The sequence below is a fragment of the Battus philenor genome, unplaced genomic scaffold (genome assembly GCF_028537555.1).
Source record: "Battus philenor isolate CCGP_79_NKW_IND1 unplaced genomic scaffold, ilBatPhil1.0.hap1 SCAF_13, whole genome shotgun sequence".
In the NCBI taxonomy this organism is placed as follows: domain Eukaryota; kingdom Metazoa; phylum Arthropoda; class Insecta; order Lepidoptera; family Papilionidae; genus Battus; species Battus philenor.
In genome coordinates, this window is record NW_027181675.1 from 14,968,213 (window position 1) to 14,986,309 (window position 18,097).

Here is an 18,097-nt window from a genome sequence, read left to right on the forward strand (position 1 = left end):
TCGCGAGGGGTGATCCTTGGCGCCTGCTTTGGATTTAGCGGACTTTGAGGATGAAGGGGAGTTTAAGTTGAAGGGAGGGCCCGTGTAGTGACGCCATGACTGCGCCATTGTAATGGTGTGAAAGGGCTCGCACGACACCTCTCTGCCTTAAGACAGAGAGGGTGGGCGGGGGTTATCGCACGCACGGAGCGATGTAGAGCGTGGGAACGCGAAAATCTAACTGAAGTGACCTCTGAGGTCACACTGGGCTCCCCTGTGCCGGACAACGGTGTCCGACGAGAGGTAAACCCGCGTCACTGAGCGTCACAACGCGTCAGTGAATCTAACTACGCTCGGCGAAGACAGAACCCTAAACGGTCGTACGGACGCGGCGTCACCCGGCGTCCGTAGTAACGCGCCTAACGGTCCTAGCCTTGCCTACCTAATTACCCTAAGCGACCCGCCCGGGGGTGCCGTTGGAGGGGGGGGGGAGTGCCTAGTCGACGCGGTTCGCGACCCCACCCCGGGGTGGGGGGGACGGAGACAACGCGCGACGTGTATCGGGGCGCGGGGAGCGGGCAAGCCGACAGACGTTGACCGAACGCGTAGCTCGGTTTGCGGCTTGCTTCTTGACTGGCACGACGGAGGAGCCGTCCGGACCGAAGGGACAGGAGCAACGCAATCCGCGACCGTTCGCAGACTGGACGTGCGATCACTGCCGGCTTCTCGGGGACGACTTCAGACGTTCTCTTCGGTTGAAACAGTAGTCTGTGACAGCTGCTAAGGGAGGCGGGGAAGTTCGAAGACACGTCCGACACTCCAAATGCTGTTCACAGGTCTTTCTTGCACTGAAAAGTGCAAGAAGCGGACACTACGTCGGCAACTACGGGATGCGGGGAAGTCCGAAGACACGTCCGACACTCCAAACGCCGAGCGTAGCGAATCCGCGCACAGGGGCAGGGATTTAGCGGGCAGCTACAGCCGAGAGGACAGATCCGCACTTCCAAACGCCGTGCGCAGATATATCTTGCACTGGGGTACAAGACAGCGAACCTAATTGCAAGTCAGCTCTAAGGGGGGCGGGAAAGTCGTGAGACACGTCCGAACGCTCCAAGCGCTGAGCTCGCAATGGCGTGCATGGCGTGCGGCAGCGCGCACCCAATATGACGCAACAGCACCCGGCGGCGCGTGCAAAAGAGACGGTTGCGCCGCCCGGTACCTCTGTCCTTATCCGCGGCGCTCAAGCGCGCGCCAGATGTTACTCTACGGCCGCGGCGGCGCAAATATGGCTCGCTTTTATGTTTTTTAGCGTCTACCGTCCGCTCCTTTTTATTGAGATTTCTTTGTTATAACTTCTGCAACTACTTAACTAATTAACCTAGTTCTTAAATGCTATGGGATGGGTCAAAAGGACCACAATCCCGGTGGCAGCCGCTGAGTATTTTTATTATTCTAATATTGCCAAATTTGTTTTGCTCGCCATCTTTTGATCGAAATTTGACCTTTGTGGTGGGTGGAGTTTTTTCTTATTTTATAATTGTCTGCCCTTTTATGGGCCCTAAAAAATGGTACCCTGCTAATTTGCGCAGGGTCCGTGACAGTTTTTCTCTTCTACCCACCACTTATAAATTTTGAATTTTGAAATCAAATCTCGGCGGCTACCTTATCTTTATATACTAAGACAGGGACAGGGCGACTATCCCTCCATTTAGATACGTAAACATTGTTCTTTCGGACCCAAACGTGTTCACCTTTCTTTAATTTTTTCTTTACAATACTGTCAGGATTACCTTTCCTATTTGACCGCAACGTTCCAACAGTGTGAGTTCTCAAACCGAGTAATTTCTTGCACAAGCTAACAGAGTTATAAAAGTTGTCCATATATAAATGGTGTCCCTTCAAAAGGTAAGGTCGCATTAGCCTCAAAACTAGGTCTTCTGTCTTTGAAATGTTTTCTTCTAGATTTTCTTTACCACAATACATGTAAATATTCAAGACATATCCATCCGACGTTGTGAGCTCATAGAACTTGATACCGTAACGAGCCTTTTTAGATTTAATATATTGACGAAATTGCAATCGCCCTCGGAATAGAAGTAAAGATTCGTCTAAAGAAAGATTTTTACCAGCATTGTAAATCTTTTGAAAATGTGCTGTAGCTGTGTCAATAAACGGAGTTATTTTTCTTGATCCTTAAGCATCAACTTCAGAAGCGTAAAGACAACGCAATAATTGCTCATGTCTTCTAGCAGACATAACATATGTAAAAATTGGGTGATAATACTAATGATTTGTGTAGGTAAACAGGTTACGTTGTTTAGGGCATTTAACATGTCCTTTCAACAAACATAGACCCAAAAATTTCAATATTTCTTCATTATTGGTCTCTCGAAATACAGCCCTTCGACTATGTCTGGTGTGGGGTCTGTTAGTAGAACACAACTTATTACCATAGGCATTTGTACACTGCACAATATAATCGACGAAATGTTTAGGAAAAACAATATCAAACATATCCCGAGGATTGTTTACATTCTCTTTGTTTACTGATATGCCTTCTATTGATGAATCAAAATTAAATTCTGGAATGTCAACTAGTGTAGAGGACCAATCCTGACTATCGAAGTCGTCGTTGTTTGGCTCGTTGTTACTATTAGACTGGGAATTATGAGTAAGTACGAGTAGATCTCTTTCTATCTCAGTTCTACTAGTAGAAGGCTGAACATTTTCGTTTTGCTGAGATTCTTGCTCAGTTTGATGCTCCGATTGTGATAAATTTTGGTCAGGAACATCTGATAAATCGGTAGAAGACTTACTTGAATCTGACGATCCACCGACACGTCGTCGTGACTTGTTCGGTTGATGTACTCTTACCACGGTTTCTGAATCGGAACTACTGCAATTATCTTCATCAGAAGGTACGTAGCATTGGTCGGAACCATATTCTCCATCATCTGCATAAGAATCTTGGCTAGATTCTGACGATGAAGCTTCGTCAAACAATTTTTGTATACGATTTTGTTGTCTTTGGTATGGGTCATTGGATTCCATCTAAAGGGTAAAAACACAAACATATAACTTCGATTGGTAAATAAAATAGTGTAATAAATCACACTAAACACATATAATATACACAAGTACACGTAAATATTTTTATTATAAGGATATTACCTTGAAACCGCGCAAAACTCGCACGCACCCACTCCAATTCGCTCGCAAATGCGCACTGACCGAACGAGTGAACCAAAGTCTATTGACCGCGACCGCCGACGGACGCTGTGTCTGTGTGCAGTGTGTATTACAATTGTCAAAGTAGTGGAGATATGGCTGTCCCTTTCTAGTAAGTTTTTACCATTCAATGTGACACTAGCAAATTTCTGAGGGTTCGTACGGGGACAAAAAAAATATCCCGCTAATATTTAATAGGAAACAATACCGCCCGTCGACGTACGGTGGATTACAAGATTTCAAACTTGAACGACTGTCGACGTAGTGTCGCGTTAGTTTTTTTATCTTCTATCGCCCACCGACGTACCGCGCGCGAACGTGTTAATGTTGTCCCGCGTTGTCAGCGTTGTCAGACTCCCGGCTGCACCCCCTCGAACCCACTGCCTAGCTAAGCAGTGAGTGTCCGGCTTCAACGACTATTTCCAATTGGAATTTATTTGTTTATTTTATAACTTCGCGAGTTTTGGTCCAAAAATTTTTTTGTTTGTACACTCGCTGAGCTTTCACAAGCGCGCACAAGATAGCAGTTGAAAATGTTTATGTCACAGCGCTTATTCGCGCGCGGCGGGTCCTTTTAGATTTCTCACTGTTCCGCACTTGTTTTGAACTTTTGCTTATTAAAATTCGAAATTAATTCCGATATTTAAACTTCTCACTGTTATTTGTTGTTAGTTGGCGGATTTTTTCATATATAGCTTAATGGATTTTTCCCACTTGAACCCACTTAAAACTAATTTCGACTTGCAAATTGTGCGGTAAAGCGTTTCGGACCGGTGCGTTCGGCTCGGGAGCGTGCGCAAGACTCGGGGGCTCTAGGTTGGGGCGCGGAGGGTGCGCCTGCCGGCGGCATGCGGGGGTTCCTGCGCGGGACGGGTAAAGTGGCTTCGCCCAGGCTGACACGGGCGGGGGTGGGGGAGGAAGAAGAGGGCGGGGCGCAGGTCGAGGTCCGCGCGTAGGTGGGGCTGCAGGGCTCCGCACGAAGCTGTGTCCCCGCGGTGGGCCTGCCAGCCGCCGCTTGGGCCCCTGTGCGCAGCCCTGGTAGCTAGCGGGGTGGCCGGCCGTTTGGCAGAGAACGCACGCTGGCAGTTCTTCTGCATCGGCCGTTCGAGTTCAGTCATGGGTGCCTTGGTTGCCCAGGCCTTTAACGCACCCCAGACGTGTGTAGCAATTACGGGTCGAATGCCTTTTTACCTCGAAGATCTTTTTCCCCTCGGTGGTGAGTTCGATGGTGAGCATCACCAGGGGAATTTGTTTTTTTTTTCGTGCGAGAGCTCGACATACGCTTCGCACTGATTATTGTGATCTCTGGCTGTTTTAGATCAGCAAGTATGTCGTCGGTGGATATTTCCACCGGGAGACCTCGAGCGACGACGCGGAGAAGTCGTTCCTCTGGTAGGGCGTAGGTGTGGTACGAGAGTCCCACTGCCCTGAGGTGTCTGGTCACTGTGCGGAAGTTACCCACCGTGGTGAGGTGGAACCAAATGCCCTGCGCGGTGTTTTGCGCTTTCGAGCAGGAAATATTCTGGCTGTCCAGCCAGGGCGATATTTTAGACCACGCGCTTTTGTCTTGTAAGACAATAGGCGGTGGAGGCTTGGCGAATATCGGGGCGGTCTCCTGTGGGGATCGGGACGGTAGGCGTGCATTGTTATGTTCAAACTTTCACAAAGTTGAATAGAAACAGCTGCAGTTTAGATAAACCTATCTATCTATGTTAAGACGTTCTCTACCGAAACTAACTATCCTAGTAACACTAGGCCCTCGCGGGGGCCGACCGAAGTTGTCGAGCCGCGCGAGACATGGATCCCGCTCCGGAGCGGGAATGCGATAGTGCGCGACAGGTGAGCAGGCGTTCGACCGGAGAGCGCGGCACTTTTCACGAACCGAACTGTTGCGCTAAATAAATAAATTAGTACTAACACCAGCCTCCGCTGCGATTTGTCTTGCGGTAAGCGTAGAATTTGACGCAACTCTTAGAATTGACCTTCTTTCTCGTGGTGTAGTTGCTCTCGGTCGACCAGTCCGTTTTTTCTTACCATAGTTGTCGGGATCTTTTAAAAAATTTCGCAACACGATGACTTCTGTTGATGATTTTTGCGATTTTGGCCTTAGAATAATTTTCAGAATGCAATTTTTTAATTATATTAATTTCAGTTTCGTTTAAGTGTTTTCCCCGTGGCATTTTAAATAAAAAATAGACAAATATTAACTTAAACAATTTATTTATACGTAAGAACTTAAGAGTTACACGAAACAACTATAAACATGAATTGACATGTCCAGTGCACCGAGCTGCTTGAGCCAATGAGACGAATGGGTTATACTTTTGTCGCGCTATCAAACCAATAACTTCGCCGCTGCGTAACAAAGCAGCATCGAAACGTAACTATATACTTAGTCTTGCCATAAATATTGTTATAAAGAAAAGCACGATTTTTTTTTTATACGTAACATTTATTCCTTTCATAGTGAGTTAGTTTAATACATCAATATATAACTATTAAAAATATACAATGTTTATTCGAAGTGGTCTCCATTGGCTGCAATACAGTCTTTTAAACGTTGAGGCCAGTTATCAATAGCAGCACGAACTCTTTCTAGAGGAAAATTCTTCACTGCCAACCGAATGGATCGTTTTAGGGACTCCAAATTATCATGGCGTTTAGAGCAAGCCTTACTCTCTAAAACTGACCATAAATCATAATCCAATGGATTTAGGTCAGGACTTGACGACGGCCAGTTTTCAGTGCTGATAAAGTCCGGAACGTTAGTTTTCAACCAAGATTGGGTGGATCGAGCTCTATGACCCGGTGCCGAGTCTTGTTGAAAGCACCATTCTTTGTTATTGAACATGGTGTTAGTTAAAGGCTTAACTACCGTCTCAAGAATGGTATTTTGATAAACTTGTGCCGACGTTTTAATACCTTTTTCACAAAAATATGGCTCAGTCACCCCTTCATAGCTAACACCCCACCAAACCATCACTGAAGTGGGATAATGCCCACGTTGTACTCTGTTTACTAATTGCGAAGCTTCTTTAGAGCTTCCAGCATAAATACGGTCATTTTGTTTATTAAAATACTGCTCAATTGTAAAAATTTTCTCATCCGTAAACAAAATTTTTTTGTGACCTCCCTTTGCGTACCGCTTAAGTAGTTGTTTGGATTTTACCACCCTATTCTTCTTTAAATTATCAGTTAAGAAGTGACCAGTACGTCTCTTATAGGCTGCAAGTCCTAAGTCATCTTTTAATATACGCGACATGGTTCTAGGAGCTATCTTCATCTCCCGAGATAAAATCTTTTGCTTACGGACAGGATTTCTTCGAATTCTTTCCCTAACTGCTTTAATCACCTTTTTCACACGAACGGTACGTGGACGGCCAGATCTTTTTCTGTCACAAACAGAGGAGGTATCATTGTACCTATCAATAGCCCGGTAAACAAACATTTGACTAATACCAAGCGGGTGGAGGGTTTTAAAAATTGCACTTTTCTCCATACCTACTTTATGTAAGGCAATCACAGCGATTCGGTTCTCTTTATCACCCCACTCCATTTTAATATAACAAAATATTTAACAATATAATGGCGCGAAAATAAGAAAACACATCAAGCAATCATATAAAAATGACAGATTCCAAATTCAAACGTAATATTTTCTTTTTTTGAATAGTAACAGTATTTATGGCCAGACTAAGTATATACCATAGTACGAGGGTCAAACTGAAAGTTCTTAGAAAATCAAAAACTAAGCATTCTAGCAAGTTATTAGTTTTATTATAACTTTTCAAAATAGCGTCCATTTACATCAATACATCGCTGCATTCGATGGAACCATTGAGAAAAGCACCTTGCCCACTCGGCCTTAGGGGTCTCTTCGACGGCGTTTTGAAACGCAGCCACTGCTTCTTCGGCGTCCATAAAATGTTTTCCTAGAAGTTTTTCTTTTATTTTCGGGAATAAATAAAAATCGCAGGGTGCGAGGTCGGGGCTATACGGCGGGTGACCAAGTAATTCCACGTCTGAGGTCGCCAAATAGTCGATCGTTTGCCTGGCGGTGTGCGACGAGGCATTGTCGTGATGAAGGAGGATCCTGCTGCGAGGTCGTTTCTCTCGAACTTTTTCCAAGACAAGTGGCAAACAGTTGTTAGTGTACCACTCTGCATTAACCGTTTTCTGATCCTCTAAGACAACTGTCGCGTAGTGACCTGTCTTTCCGAAGAACGAGGCCACCATCTTTTTTCCAACACTTCGACCTCTCTTCACTTTAGTTGGCAACACTTCGGAAGGAAACACCCACTGAGCAGACTGTCTTTTGGTTTCCGGATCATAACAGTAAATCCAGCTTTCGTCACCCGTTAGTATGTCGAACACAGCATTTGAGTCACCTCCGTTAAATTTTTGGATCATTTCTCGGCACCAATCAACACGGCGGAGTTTTTGAGCCACGGTCAAATTATGCGGTATCCAGCGGGCACAAAGCTTCCTGACCGCTAAATGTTCATGGAGGATTTTGTGCACTTGACTCATACCTATGCCTAGACTTGTCCGAATCTGCTGATAGGTCACTCTTTTGTCAGTCTCTATCATACGCCGCACAACACTGATATTGTCTTCAGTCGTCGCTGTAGAAGGCCGTCCCTCACGCAAATCATCGGTGAGATTAGTTCGACCACGTTTGAATTCATTAAACCAGTTGTAAACTGTGGCACGAGATGGGGCTTCATCGTGAAAAGCCAATCGAAGTCTATCATAACTTTCTTGTTGACTTATATGACATCGAAAGTCATAAAAAATCATTGCACGAAAAAAAATTTTCTCGGCTTAAATTCATTCTGACGTGCACAGACAATTTTCAATTTGCCGCCAAATCGTAAAACAAATGACAAATGAATGAAATGTATACTCAATATTATTGGTAAAGAGTTCTATTTTCAAAATTTAAACTTATTTTTTTAATATAATGCTTTTAAGTTGCCAGTTCTAAAAACTTTCAGTTTGGCCCTCGTACTAGAATCAAGAAAACAATGCTGGCGCGTTAGGAATTTATTTACTTGTATTTAGTTTTACAGTAAATATAAAAAAATTTGAGGGGTGGGTTATACTATTGTCGCGGAGTGTAGCAATTAAATCCCCCGTCGGAAAAATGACTCATCTTTCGAGGCAATCCATGAATCAAGCCATTTTTCGGCTTCTTCAAAAAAATGGAAGCGCTGCTCGCTTAAACCGTGCGCCATCGACCGAAACAAGTGGTAATCGGAGGGGGCTATGTCCGGTGAATACGGCGGGTGGGGTAGAACTTCCCATTGAAGTGTTTCCAGGTAAGTTTTGACTGGTTTTGCCACATGTGGCCGAGCATTATCATGTTATAAAATCACTTTGTCGTGTCTCTGCTCGTATAGTGGCCGCTTTTCTTTCAGAGCGCGACTCAAACGCATCAACTGAAGTCGATAGCGAGCTCCCGTGATAGTTTCATTAGGTTTAAGTAGCTCATAATAAATTACGCCCGCTGATCCCACCAAATGCTATTCTGGGGGGAAATTCTGCGCAATTTCCTGTGGAATTCTTTTATACTTAAACAAAACTGTTGGAGGAGGTACAGCACCAGATGCGCTACCTGTGACAAGGACTGTTAGGCAATCGTTCTCATCTGGATTGACTTGCTGATAAACTGTCTTGTCGCCCTTTTTTGCGAAAACCTTGCCACCCTTCGGATTTAAAAAGAAAGCTGTTTCATCTGTATTAAAGATTCTTCTAGGATCTTGTATGATGTCTTTTGGCTGAGTCTGATCCAAGAATGTATCTACCTCTTTAAACCAATTTAAAATGTGTTCCTTGGATATTACAGCTCTTGATCTAGTAAGGTTTTGGGATATGCGAACAGATATATTAGTATTCCTATTCATGAATCCTTTCATCCACGATTTTCCTGGGCAATTGTCTTTAAACGGGTTTGGCCTTTTTATTTCTTTCAAAAGACGCTGCACACTAAAGACTACCTTTTTTATAGTGACAGGGAAACCTGCACGGGCCATTCCAAGAATCAAATCTACGATAGCTTTCTCTTCTGTTTTAATCAATATGGCCGGTGGACCCATTTTTCTAAAAAAAAACAATAATTAGTAAGTAACTACACTGATATTTCATTGAGGTATTTACAGCTTATTAATATACAATCACTCATTTGATCTATTTTAACTGAATTACCGGTCCATCGGGTGTTTTCCTTCAACCTTGTACTTCAAAGTAACCCTTGGTACGTTTAACTTTTTTGCAGCAGTTTTATAAGGAGTTTTATGTAAACGCACATCTTCTACAGCCGCTTGCATAGCCTCTTGTGTATAATTTCTAAAATTTCCTTTTGTCGGTGGCATCTAAAAAACGAAAAAAAATATTCAATAGTTGACACCTCCTGTCAACTACTGAACAAAATAGTTCAAAATTATTTTAGAAGATAAAATAGAGTAATTAAACGTATAAGTAAAATAATTACAATAAATAAAACATTATCAGCAAATTATACTACAATCCATAAGTTGACACTCACATGTCAACTACTCAAATCTATGTGATTTCGAGTTTCAGTAATTGACATGACGCCATTTATATAATTTTGATTGAATGTGATTTTAAATAATAATAACATGCATTTAATACCTAATCAAGTATTCACGGCCCTTAGAGATTTTGGTTTTTTGATAAGGTGTTTTCTATTTTCAGGAATCATGAAAAATGTTTGCAAAGTAATGAATTATTTATTAGGTATAAGTAATTAAATGTGGAACTTGTTAAAACAGTCAGAATTTTTTTTTGAACACAGAAAAACTTTGCATTTTTCACATTTGATGCTGCTTAGCAGCTTACACCCTGGCATCATACACCGCATGCGATTATCCGTGCGTATTTGTTTGTGGTCAGTACCAACGTGTATAATGTCTGTTGATGGCACTACCTGAAGGGCATTCCTCCGCTTGGGAGCTGGTTCCTCTATAGTACCGTTAAGAATACTACTACTACTTGGTCGACCTCTTGCAGGTTGGGTGTGGATTTTAGATTTACATATAACATCTGCAAGTTCTGCTCTAAACTCTGCTAAATTCAATATATCTTTCGCAGCTATCCTCTTTTTATAGCAAACCTGCTTATAAAACACCCACGAATTTATAACCGTCATATCAAGAAGATGATGGAATAGTCTAATGTACCACTTCCTACTTTTCATGCGGATTCTGTATCTGCCCAAGTACGAGTCCATTAAATCTACACCGCCCATATGTGCGTTGTATTCTTTCACAACCTTTGGACCCTGTATAAATTTCTTCCGCTTCTCAACCTTATCGTAGCGCTCAATCATGGATCAGGCTCAGCGCCCACATAAGTAGACAGCAAAGTCACTTGTCTATTATCCTTCCAACTCACTGAAGACATTTCAATTCCATCGTAGCTGGTCACGTATTCTTCATGATATCCCTTCTCCACAGACTTTGCATCACTTGTTGCTTTGTAGGCAATTTGCAAGATTTTCCAAGACGGTTTCTCTGCACAGTTCCTAAACACCAAATGCCTTGTTTTGCCATATAGTATATGAATGAGTGACAAAAAAGTGTAGAAATTGTCAAAGTAGACAATGTGATTCATTCTTCTAGGAATGGCTCGAGCTAGTTTTATGACGACATTACCAACGGTTCCCACATCTGTTTTATTTTCTAGCATGGGCTCATTGTCCTTTCCTGAGTATATACGAGTAATGAATTTGTAGGCATATCCCATCAAGGAACAAAGCATGAACAATTTGAATCCCCACTTATGTGGTTTCAAAGGTAAATATTGTTTCATGAAATGACGTATTTTAGTAGCGCACATTTGCTCATCGATGGATAGACGTTGATCCAACGGTAGAAAATTTTTCGTTAAGATGATCTATGACTGGACGCAACTTGTGAAGTTTATCGTGATTGGGATCGTTTATAGGTTTGTGCTTATCGTTGTTATTAAAATGAATGATGCGCCTTATTTTTTCAAACCTGTTTATAGGCATAGTTTCAGATATGGGCCGAAAGCCAAATTTAGTATGCCAATAGGATCGAACGTTTGGGTATTGGTACACAGACATGAAGATCAATAACCCCATATATTTACGTATTTCAACGTCAGTTACACAATCAGGACGATCAGGTTGCTTTTGAACGGAGTATTTGTTCGATTCTTCAGTTATATTGCTGATGAAATCCGGAGTATAATAATAGGAGAAGAATTGAAAAGGCGTTTCTAGTGTCATTATTGATGCAGGAAGATCATTACAACCTTGAAATCGAATATTATCTTCTTGGGATATAAGTGACTGCTTTTTCCATATAAGCCTTTGCACATCAATAGCTTCATGAATTGGATGGCTACCACTACTACTCGTAGTATTATTGTGTATACCTGGCACAGGGTCTTCAATTAAAGGAGGATCTTCTATCAAAGAAGGGTCTTGCACATCGGCTTGAGGTTCAAATTTTTTGAGGTTCAATTTGTTTTGGTGCCGCTAGATGTCTATACTATACCTTAGACACCATCTCGATTTATGGCAACCTGTATTTTTCTTAATATTTTATTATCTTCCTCAAAGTGTCAACTACTAGTCCAGTGTCAATTACTGGTGGTTTTACCTTAGGGGGTTTTCCCGCATGTCTATCGGTGCACTCGGTGCGGTGGTGATAACCACCGCAATGACCGCATCTGTTTTCCGCCTCAGTGCACAGCCGCTTGCTGTGGCCGTATCCCAGGCACCGAGTGCACTGGACAAGCGGGGAGTGGTCGTACACACGGACCCTTTGGAGATCCACATGCAACATGCCGGCAGTCGTGAACCGGCTCCACAGTTTTGGTGAGAGCCGCATAACTATGTGCACTGTGTGGGCATTGCGCGTCCTCCGCCTGAACCTAACCTCCATTCTCTGATCCTTCTCCGGAACGTCACTCAAAATTTGCGCATTCTGAATCTTGATGGCCCTAATTATTTCTTCGTCCTCGACGTAATAAACGTCCATTACGACCATTACGTCCCGCAGAATAACCAGAGGGTCTCTGCTTCGGATTTCCTCTCGGCTCAGGCCTTTACTAGCTTTGCTAAGGCCCTCTCTAACTTTCTTCAGCTCCGCTTCCGATCCGCATCCAATTATGACGTTGCCGTCACGTATCTTCCGGACGCGGTCGATTTGTATTCCTGTGTTTGTCGCGTTTAGGGCAAATCTAATCTTACCCAAAACCTGGTCCCCAGTATCGCTCCCAGACGAGACCGCGACTGAGTGCGTTGGCTTGCTTCTCAGCTGCGGTCCCTTTGCTGGCCCGGCCGCTACACTCGCATACGTTCCTTTTTTTGTTTCTTCTTTGACTGTCTTAAGAGACTCCTTGAGGTTTTGAAGCTCCTTTGTGCTAGCCTCGAGAAGTCTCGCATGACTGTCTAGCCTGTGTAGTAGCTCTCTTTCTGTTACTGTATGCTGCACCTGCGAGGATTCAGTAGGGGGAGCTACCCTATCCACTTTTTCCTCATTACCTTCGCTTGCTGCTTCGGCATCCGTTTCCTGAGTTAGGACCCGGGTTCGATCTCCTTTAGAGAGCTCTGCCTCCTTTACAAGCTGGAGCCTATCAAGCGCATTCACTAACACTTCCTTTATTTCAGTCTTCAGGTTGTGAGACATGCCCAAGCTTAGCTTTGCCTTATTCAGGCATGCTCGCGTTTCCCTAATACGGTCTACGGGGGCCGGTTTGTCTCCTTTCGGAGGTTCTCCGGACCCCGTATCTAACTGAGGCCGCTCTACCAGCTTCTGCCCTCGCTTTCGTTTTTCCGGTCTGGATGATTTTCCGAGGAGATGGTTTGGGTCTGACTATACTGCTGCTATCTTTATCTCCTAAACTCTTTCTAATAGCAGAAATTGGGGGGGGGGGGGGTGTTTGCTTTGCCAGTGGCTACAGCGCCTATCTGGCTCATCTCCCCTGATTCTGTTAGTTTAGTTGGCGTACGAATCATTTTGTTTCTTAGTTATAGCGCAGAAGGCGTTTATACACTAGTGCTTGGGTATAGGCCACTCTAAAAGTTTCGGTCTTAATTTATCCTGTTACTTCTAAAACCTAGTTGCATAAATATGAGTAAATTTGAAGGGAAAATTTTTTTACATAAATTTGTCAGAAAATAATATAATTTATTTCACGTGAGTCCCCGGTCGCTGTCAAACTTTTTGGGGGCGTGGCTTAGAATCGCCCTTGTCCCGTGTTCTAATCCACGGCGACAGAGTACTTTTTGTGCGGAAAAGTTTCTGTATTTTATCTGAAATTTATTTTATTTTATTTGCGATGAGTTAAAAAAAAAGTTGGGTTGGAAATTTTGAATGTTTTTTTTTCAGTGTAAAAATTTTTTTTGTAAAAAATTTTTGCATTATATTTTTGTGTAAATATTTTTATTCGTAAACTGTTAATTTTCTAGCTATGTTTATCTACTTGTAATACAATTTGACAGATGCAAAAAAATTTAATTTTGTTGCTCCTGTTAGAATTTTAATGGCAATGTTTTATGGGCGGAGCCTAAATCACCAACAACTGTGTACAAGTCCCTAGTTGACGGAGTTACTGAGTAGCGTGGTATATTATTCCGCCACCGCGGCGCTGCTCGTCGCGTGGGCGTACTTTGCTACTCGGTTTCTACGTATTCCGCCACTCGGTTACAATTAAATTTTTACTGAATGTTCAGTTTATTGGCTATTGCTTTTATTTAAATATTCACTTAACACGTTCACGCCGGCGTGTACCACCGGTGGCTCGCGCTTGATTGCGTCATCGGGCGTCGTGTACCACCGGTGGCTCGCACTTGATTGTGCTTTTAAACACTGATAATTTAACGTACATACATAAAAACGTTTATTTTAAACAAAAGTTATAATTAATAACGTATTATGAACATAACTTTTGCTCAATAACTTATAATATACTACTCAAAACAAAATAGGGCCGGGCCCACCATCATTTTGCCCCTTAATTTATGTGCATACGAGGGTCAAACTGAAAGTTCTTAGAAAATCAAAAACTAAGCATTCTAGCAAGTTATTAGTTTTATTATAACTTTTCAAAATAGCGTCCATTTACATCAATACATCGCTGCATTCGATGGAACCATTGAGAAAAGCACCTTGCCCACTTGGCCTTAGGGGTCTCTTCGACGGCGTTTTGAAACGCAGCCACTGCTTCTTCGGCGTCCATAAAATGTTTTCCTCGATCGAAGTTTTTCTTTTATTTTCGGGAATAAATAAAAATCGCAGGGTGCGAGGTCGGGGCTATACGGCGGGTGACCCAGTAATTCCACGTCTGAGGTCGCCAAATAGTCGATCGTTTGCCTGGCGGTGTGCGACGAGGCATTGTCGTGATGAAGGAGGATCCTGCTGCGAGGTCGTTTCTCTCAAATTTTTTCCAAGACAAGTGGCAAACAGTTGTTAGTGTACCACTCTGCATTAACCGTTTTCTGATCCTCTAAGACAACTGTCGCATAATGACCTGTCTTTCCGAAGAACGAGGCCACCATCTTTTTTCCAACACTTCGACCTCTCTTCACTTTAGTTGGCAACTCTTCGGAAGGAAACACCCACTGAGCAGACTGTCTTTTGGTTTCCGGATCATAACAGTAAATCCAGCTTTCGTCACCCGTTAGTATGTCGAACACAGCATTTGAGTCACCTCCGTTAAATTTTTGGATCATTTCTCGGCACCAATCAACACGGCGGAGTTTTTGAGCCTCGGTCAAATTATGCGGTATCCAGCGGGCACAAAGCTTCCTGACCGCTAAATGTTCATGGAGGATTTTGTGCACTTGACTCATACCTATGCCTAGACTTGTCCGAATCTGCTGATAGGTCACTCTTTTGTCAGTCTCTATCATACGCCGCACAACACTGATATTGTCTTCAGTCGTCGCTGTAGAAGGCCGTCCCTCACGCAAATCATCGGTGAGATTAGTTCGACCACGTTTGAATTCATTAAACCAGTTGTAAACTGTGGCACGAGATGGGGCTTCATCGTGAAATGCCAATCGAAGTCTATCATAACTTTCTTGTTGACTTATATGACATCGAAAGTCATAAAAAATCATTGCACGAAAATTTTCTCGGCTTAAATTCATTCTGACGTGCACAGACAATTTTCAATTTGCCGCCAAATCGTAAAATAAATGACAAATGAATGAAATGTATACTCAATATTATTGGTAAAGAGTTCTATTTTCAAAATTTAAACTTATTTTTTTAATATAATGCTTTTAAGTTGCCAGTTCTAAAAACTTTCAGTTTGGCCCTCGTACATGATTATTAAATTTTTACAATTAGTCGATGTTGAATTAGGGTTCTACACATTAAGTAAACACAAAATAACGTTTGAATTGTTTAATTTTATCGCAATACACTCAAATACACATTTTTAGAGAAGATGAGCACTGAGTGGACTGTCAATAAAAACTTTTATAGTCACTGTTTGTTTTTAATAAGCTTGCCGGGAGCTTTTCTTTAGTATCGAGTAGGACCTCCTTTGCTCCGTATGCACTCTCTGAGCCTATCTGGAACACTCTCAATCAGATGAGTAATGTTTTGGTCGGGTATTCGTTCCCAACAGAGTTTCAGCGCGTCGTTTATGAGGTCCTGTTGGCTGTTAACGTGGCTATGGGTTTCTTTAAGACTTCTTTTCAATTGATCCCAGAAATGCTGAATCGAGTTGAGATCGGGACTCATTGCTGGCCAAGGTAAAACCGAGATATTGGCATCAGAAAGTGCCCTCTGAGTGACCCTAGCTGTATGCGCACGAGCGTTGTTTTGCATAAACACAAAATTATCACCTACTCTTTGTGAATATGGGATGACATAAGGTCGGATTACTTGCTCGACGTAACTGGCTGCAGTGACCGTCCCTTCGTTCAAGATCACCAGCTCTGTTTTGCCTAACAAGCTTATACCGCCCCATATCATCACACTCGGGCCCCCAAAACGATCAGTGCCGTGCATGCATGGTTCAGTAAAACGTTCTCCTTCTCTTCTTCACACACGTACACGTCTGTCATCGCTAAAAAAACTTAACTTTACACTCGTCTGAAAAGAGTACTGTCCTCCAATTGTCCATGGTCCAGTCCAAATGCTCACGCGCAAACCTCAAACGTGTTGCCCGGTGAGCCCTTGTTAATTTTAAACGAATAACACGCATCCTAGAATGTTTTCCGTCCTCGTGGAGTCGATTCCGAATGGTTTGACCACTAACGCGTGTGCCAGTAGATTGCCTTAGCCGGGATTGCAAGGTCCGGGCGGTTGTCGTGCGGTCCCGGCGCGCAGTCAATCGAATGTACCGGTCTTCTTGAGCAGTTGTGGCTCGAATCCTTCCTGATCCAGGTCTTCTAGCCACACTACCTGTCTCCTGGAACCGCTCCCATACGTTTCGAATAGCTCGCCGTGACACACCAAGGCGAGATGCAACCGATCTTTGCGATTCTCCCTCTTGATGCAAAAGAACTGCCCTTGTCGAAGTTTCTTTAAATAAAACCAAAGGTGTTTTATTATCCTTTATCACCGTCAGAAATTACTCTCATTGTTTTTTTCGGAATCGAATGTTCGACGAATTCACTTTCATCACTCGAAGTTATTTGTGCCGATTCGATGTTAGAAGCAGAAATATTTACATTATGAGAGATGGTTAAAAAATCGGTTATTAAAAATTGCCCGAATTCTTCGTAAGATCTTTGTAAACTTCTTCATATTGAGCCAAGTCAGCACATGAACTCGGGATTCCCCGTGAAATGTGTACACAGTACACGTGTTCAATTGCAGTAGCATTTAGTAGAGTGCGATAAAAACAAAAAAAAACTTATTTCGAAAACCGTGTAAAAGCGAAAACGTGTAAAATAAGTACCGTGTAAATCGGGGGATAGGTGTATTTATCTTTGTTATTGCACTGATTACGACCACTGCCATGTTGTTTGCAACTGTAACGTTGCACGTATAGTTTTCCTTTGACAGATGTGCATTGCCGCCATCTTTATTGGCAATAGACTGTACTCTTTACATTCGAATTTTGTTTCTTGCAATGAATTAAATGCATTGTTGGCATCACTATCTTCTCGTTTCATGTCAATTAATTTACGTTTTAATGGCGTCGGTTGTAATTACCATGCCCGGAAGTCCCGGAACGTTCGTTTTTAACTCCAATTTTGTGGATCGAGCTTTATGACCCGGCGCCGAGTCTTACTGAAAGTACAATTCGTAGTAACTGAACGAGGGAAACTGCCTTCTCAAGGATGGCATCTCGATACACTTGTGCCGATGTTTTGATACCTTAATGGCGGACAGTCCCACTACGTCGGACTGTCCTGTCCGCGGCGGCAACATGCGCGCCCTAGCGCATCAACGATGTGACGTAAGTCAGCGGCCCGGATCCCCGGTCGCTCGGCGCGCGCGTCTCACTCACTCTGGGTTCGGCCGCACATCGGCGCACACGCAAGCCTGCCGTAATAACCTCTCGCTCCGACGCGCCCACCTTTGTATAGTGGTTGTGTTAACAACCAATTCTCAATTGCATCCGTTTATTTCATTTTACCACCACATTAGTTAGTGAAGAGTGAGTTAAAAGCTAACACCTCTTTTAATCATTACTGAAGTTGGATAATTCCCACGTTGTACTCTGTTGACTAGTTGACCAGCTTCTTTAGACCTTTCAGCATATATATGATCATTTTGTTTATTAAAATATTGCTCAATTGTAAAGTTTTTCTAATCTGTTAACTAAATTTTCTTTGACGTCCTTTTAGGTACAGCTTTAGTAATTGCTTTAGTAATTTTTACCACGCTTTACTTTTTTAAAGTATCAGTTAACCATTGAGTATCTT

At 42.9% G+C, this 18,097-nt stretch overlaps 1 protein-coding gene across 1 annotated transcript; it reads right to left on the reverse strand.

The window, feature by feature from the left end:
- Window positions 1-1,623: 1,623 nt before the first annotated feature.
- On the reverse strand, window positions 1,624-3,030 carry LOC137933509 (piggyBac transposable element-derived protein 4-like). The gene is given in 1 exon segment (XM_068777468.1): window positions 1,624-3,030. A coding segment is annotated over 1 exon segment (1,407 nt).
- Window positions 3,031-18,097: the final 15,067 nt, after the last annotated feature.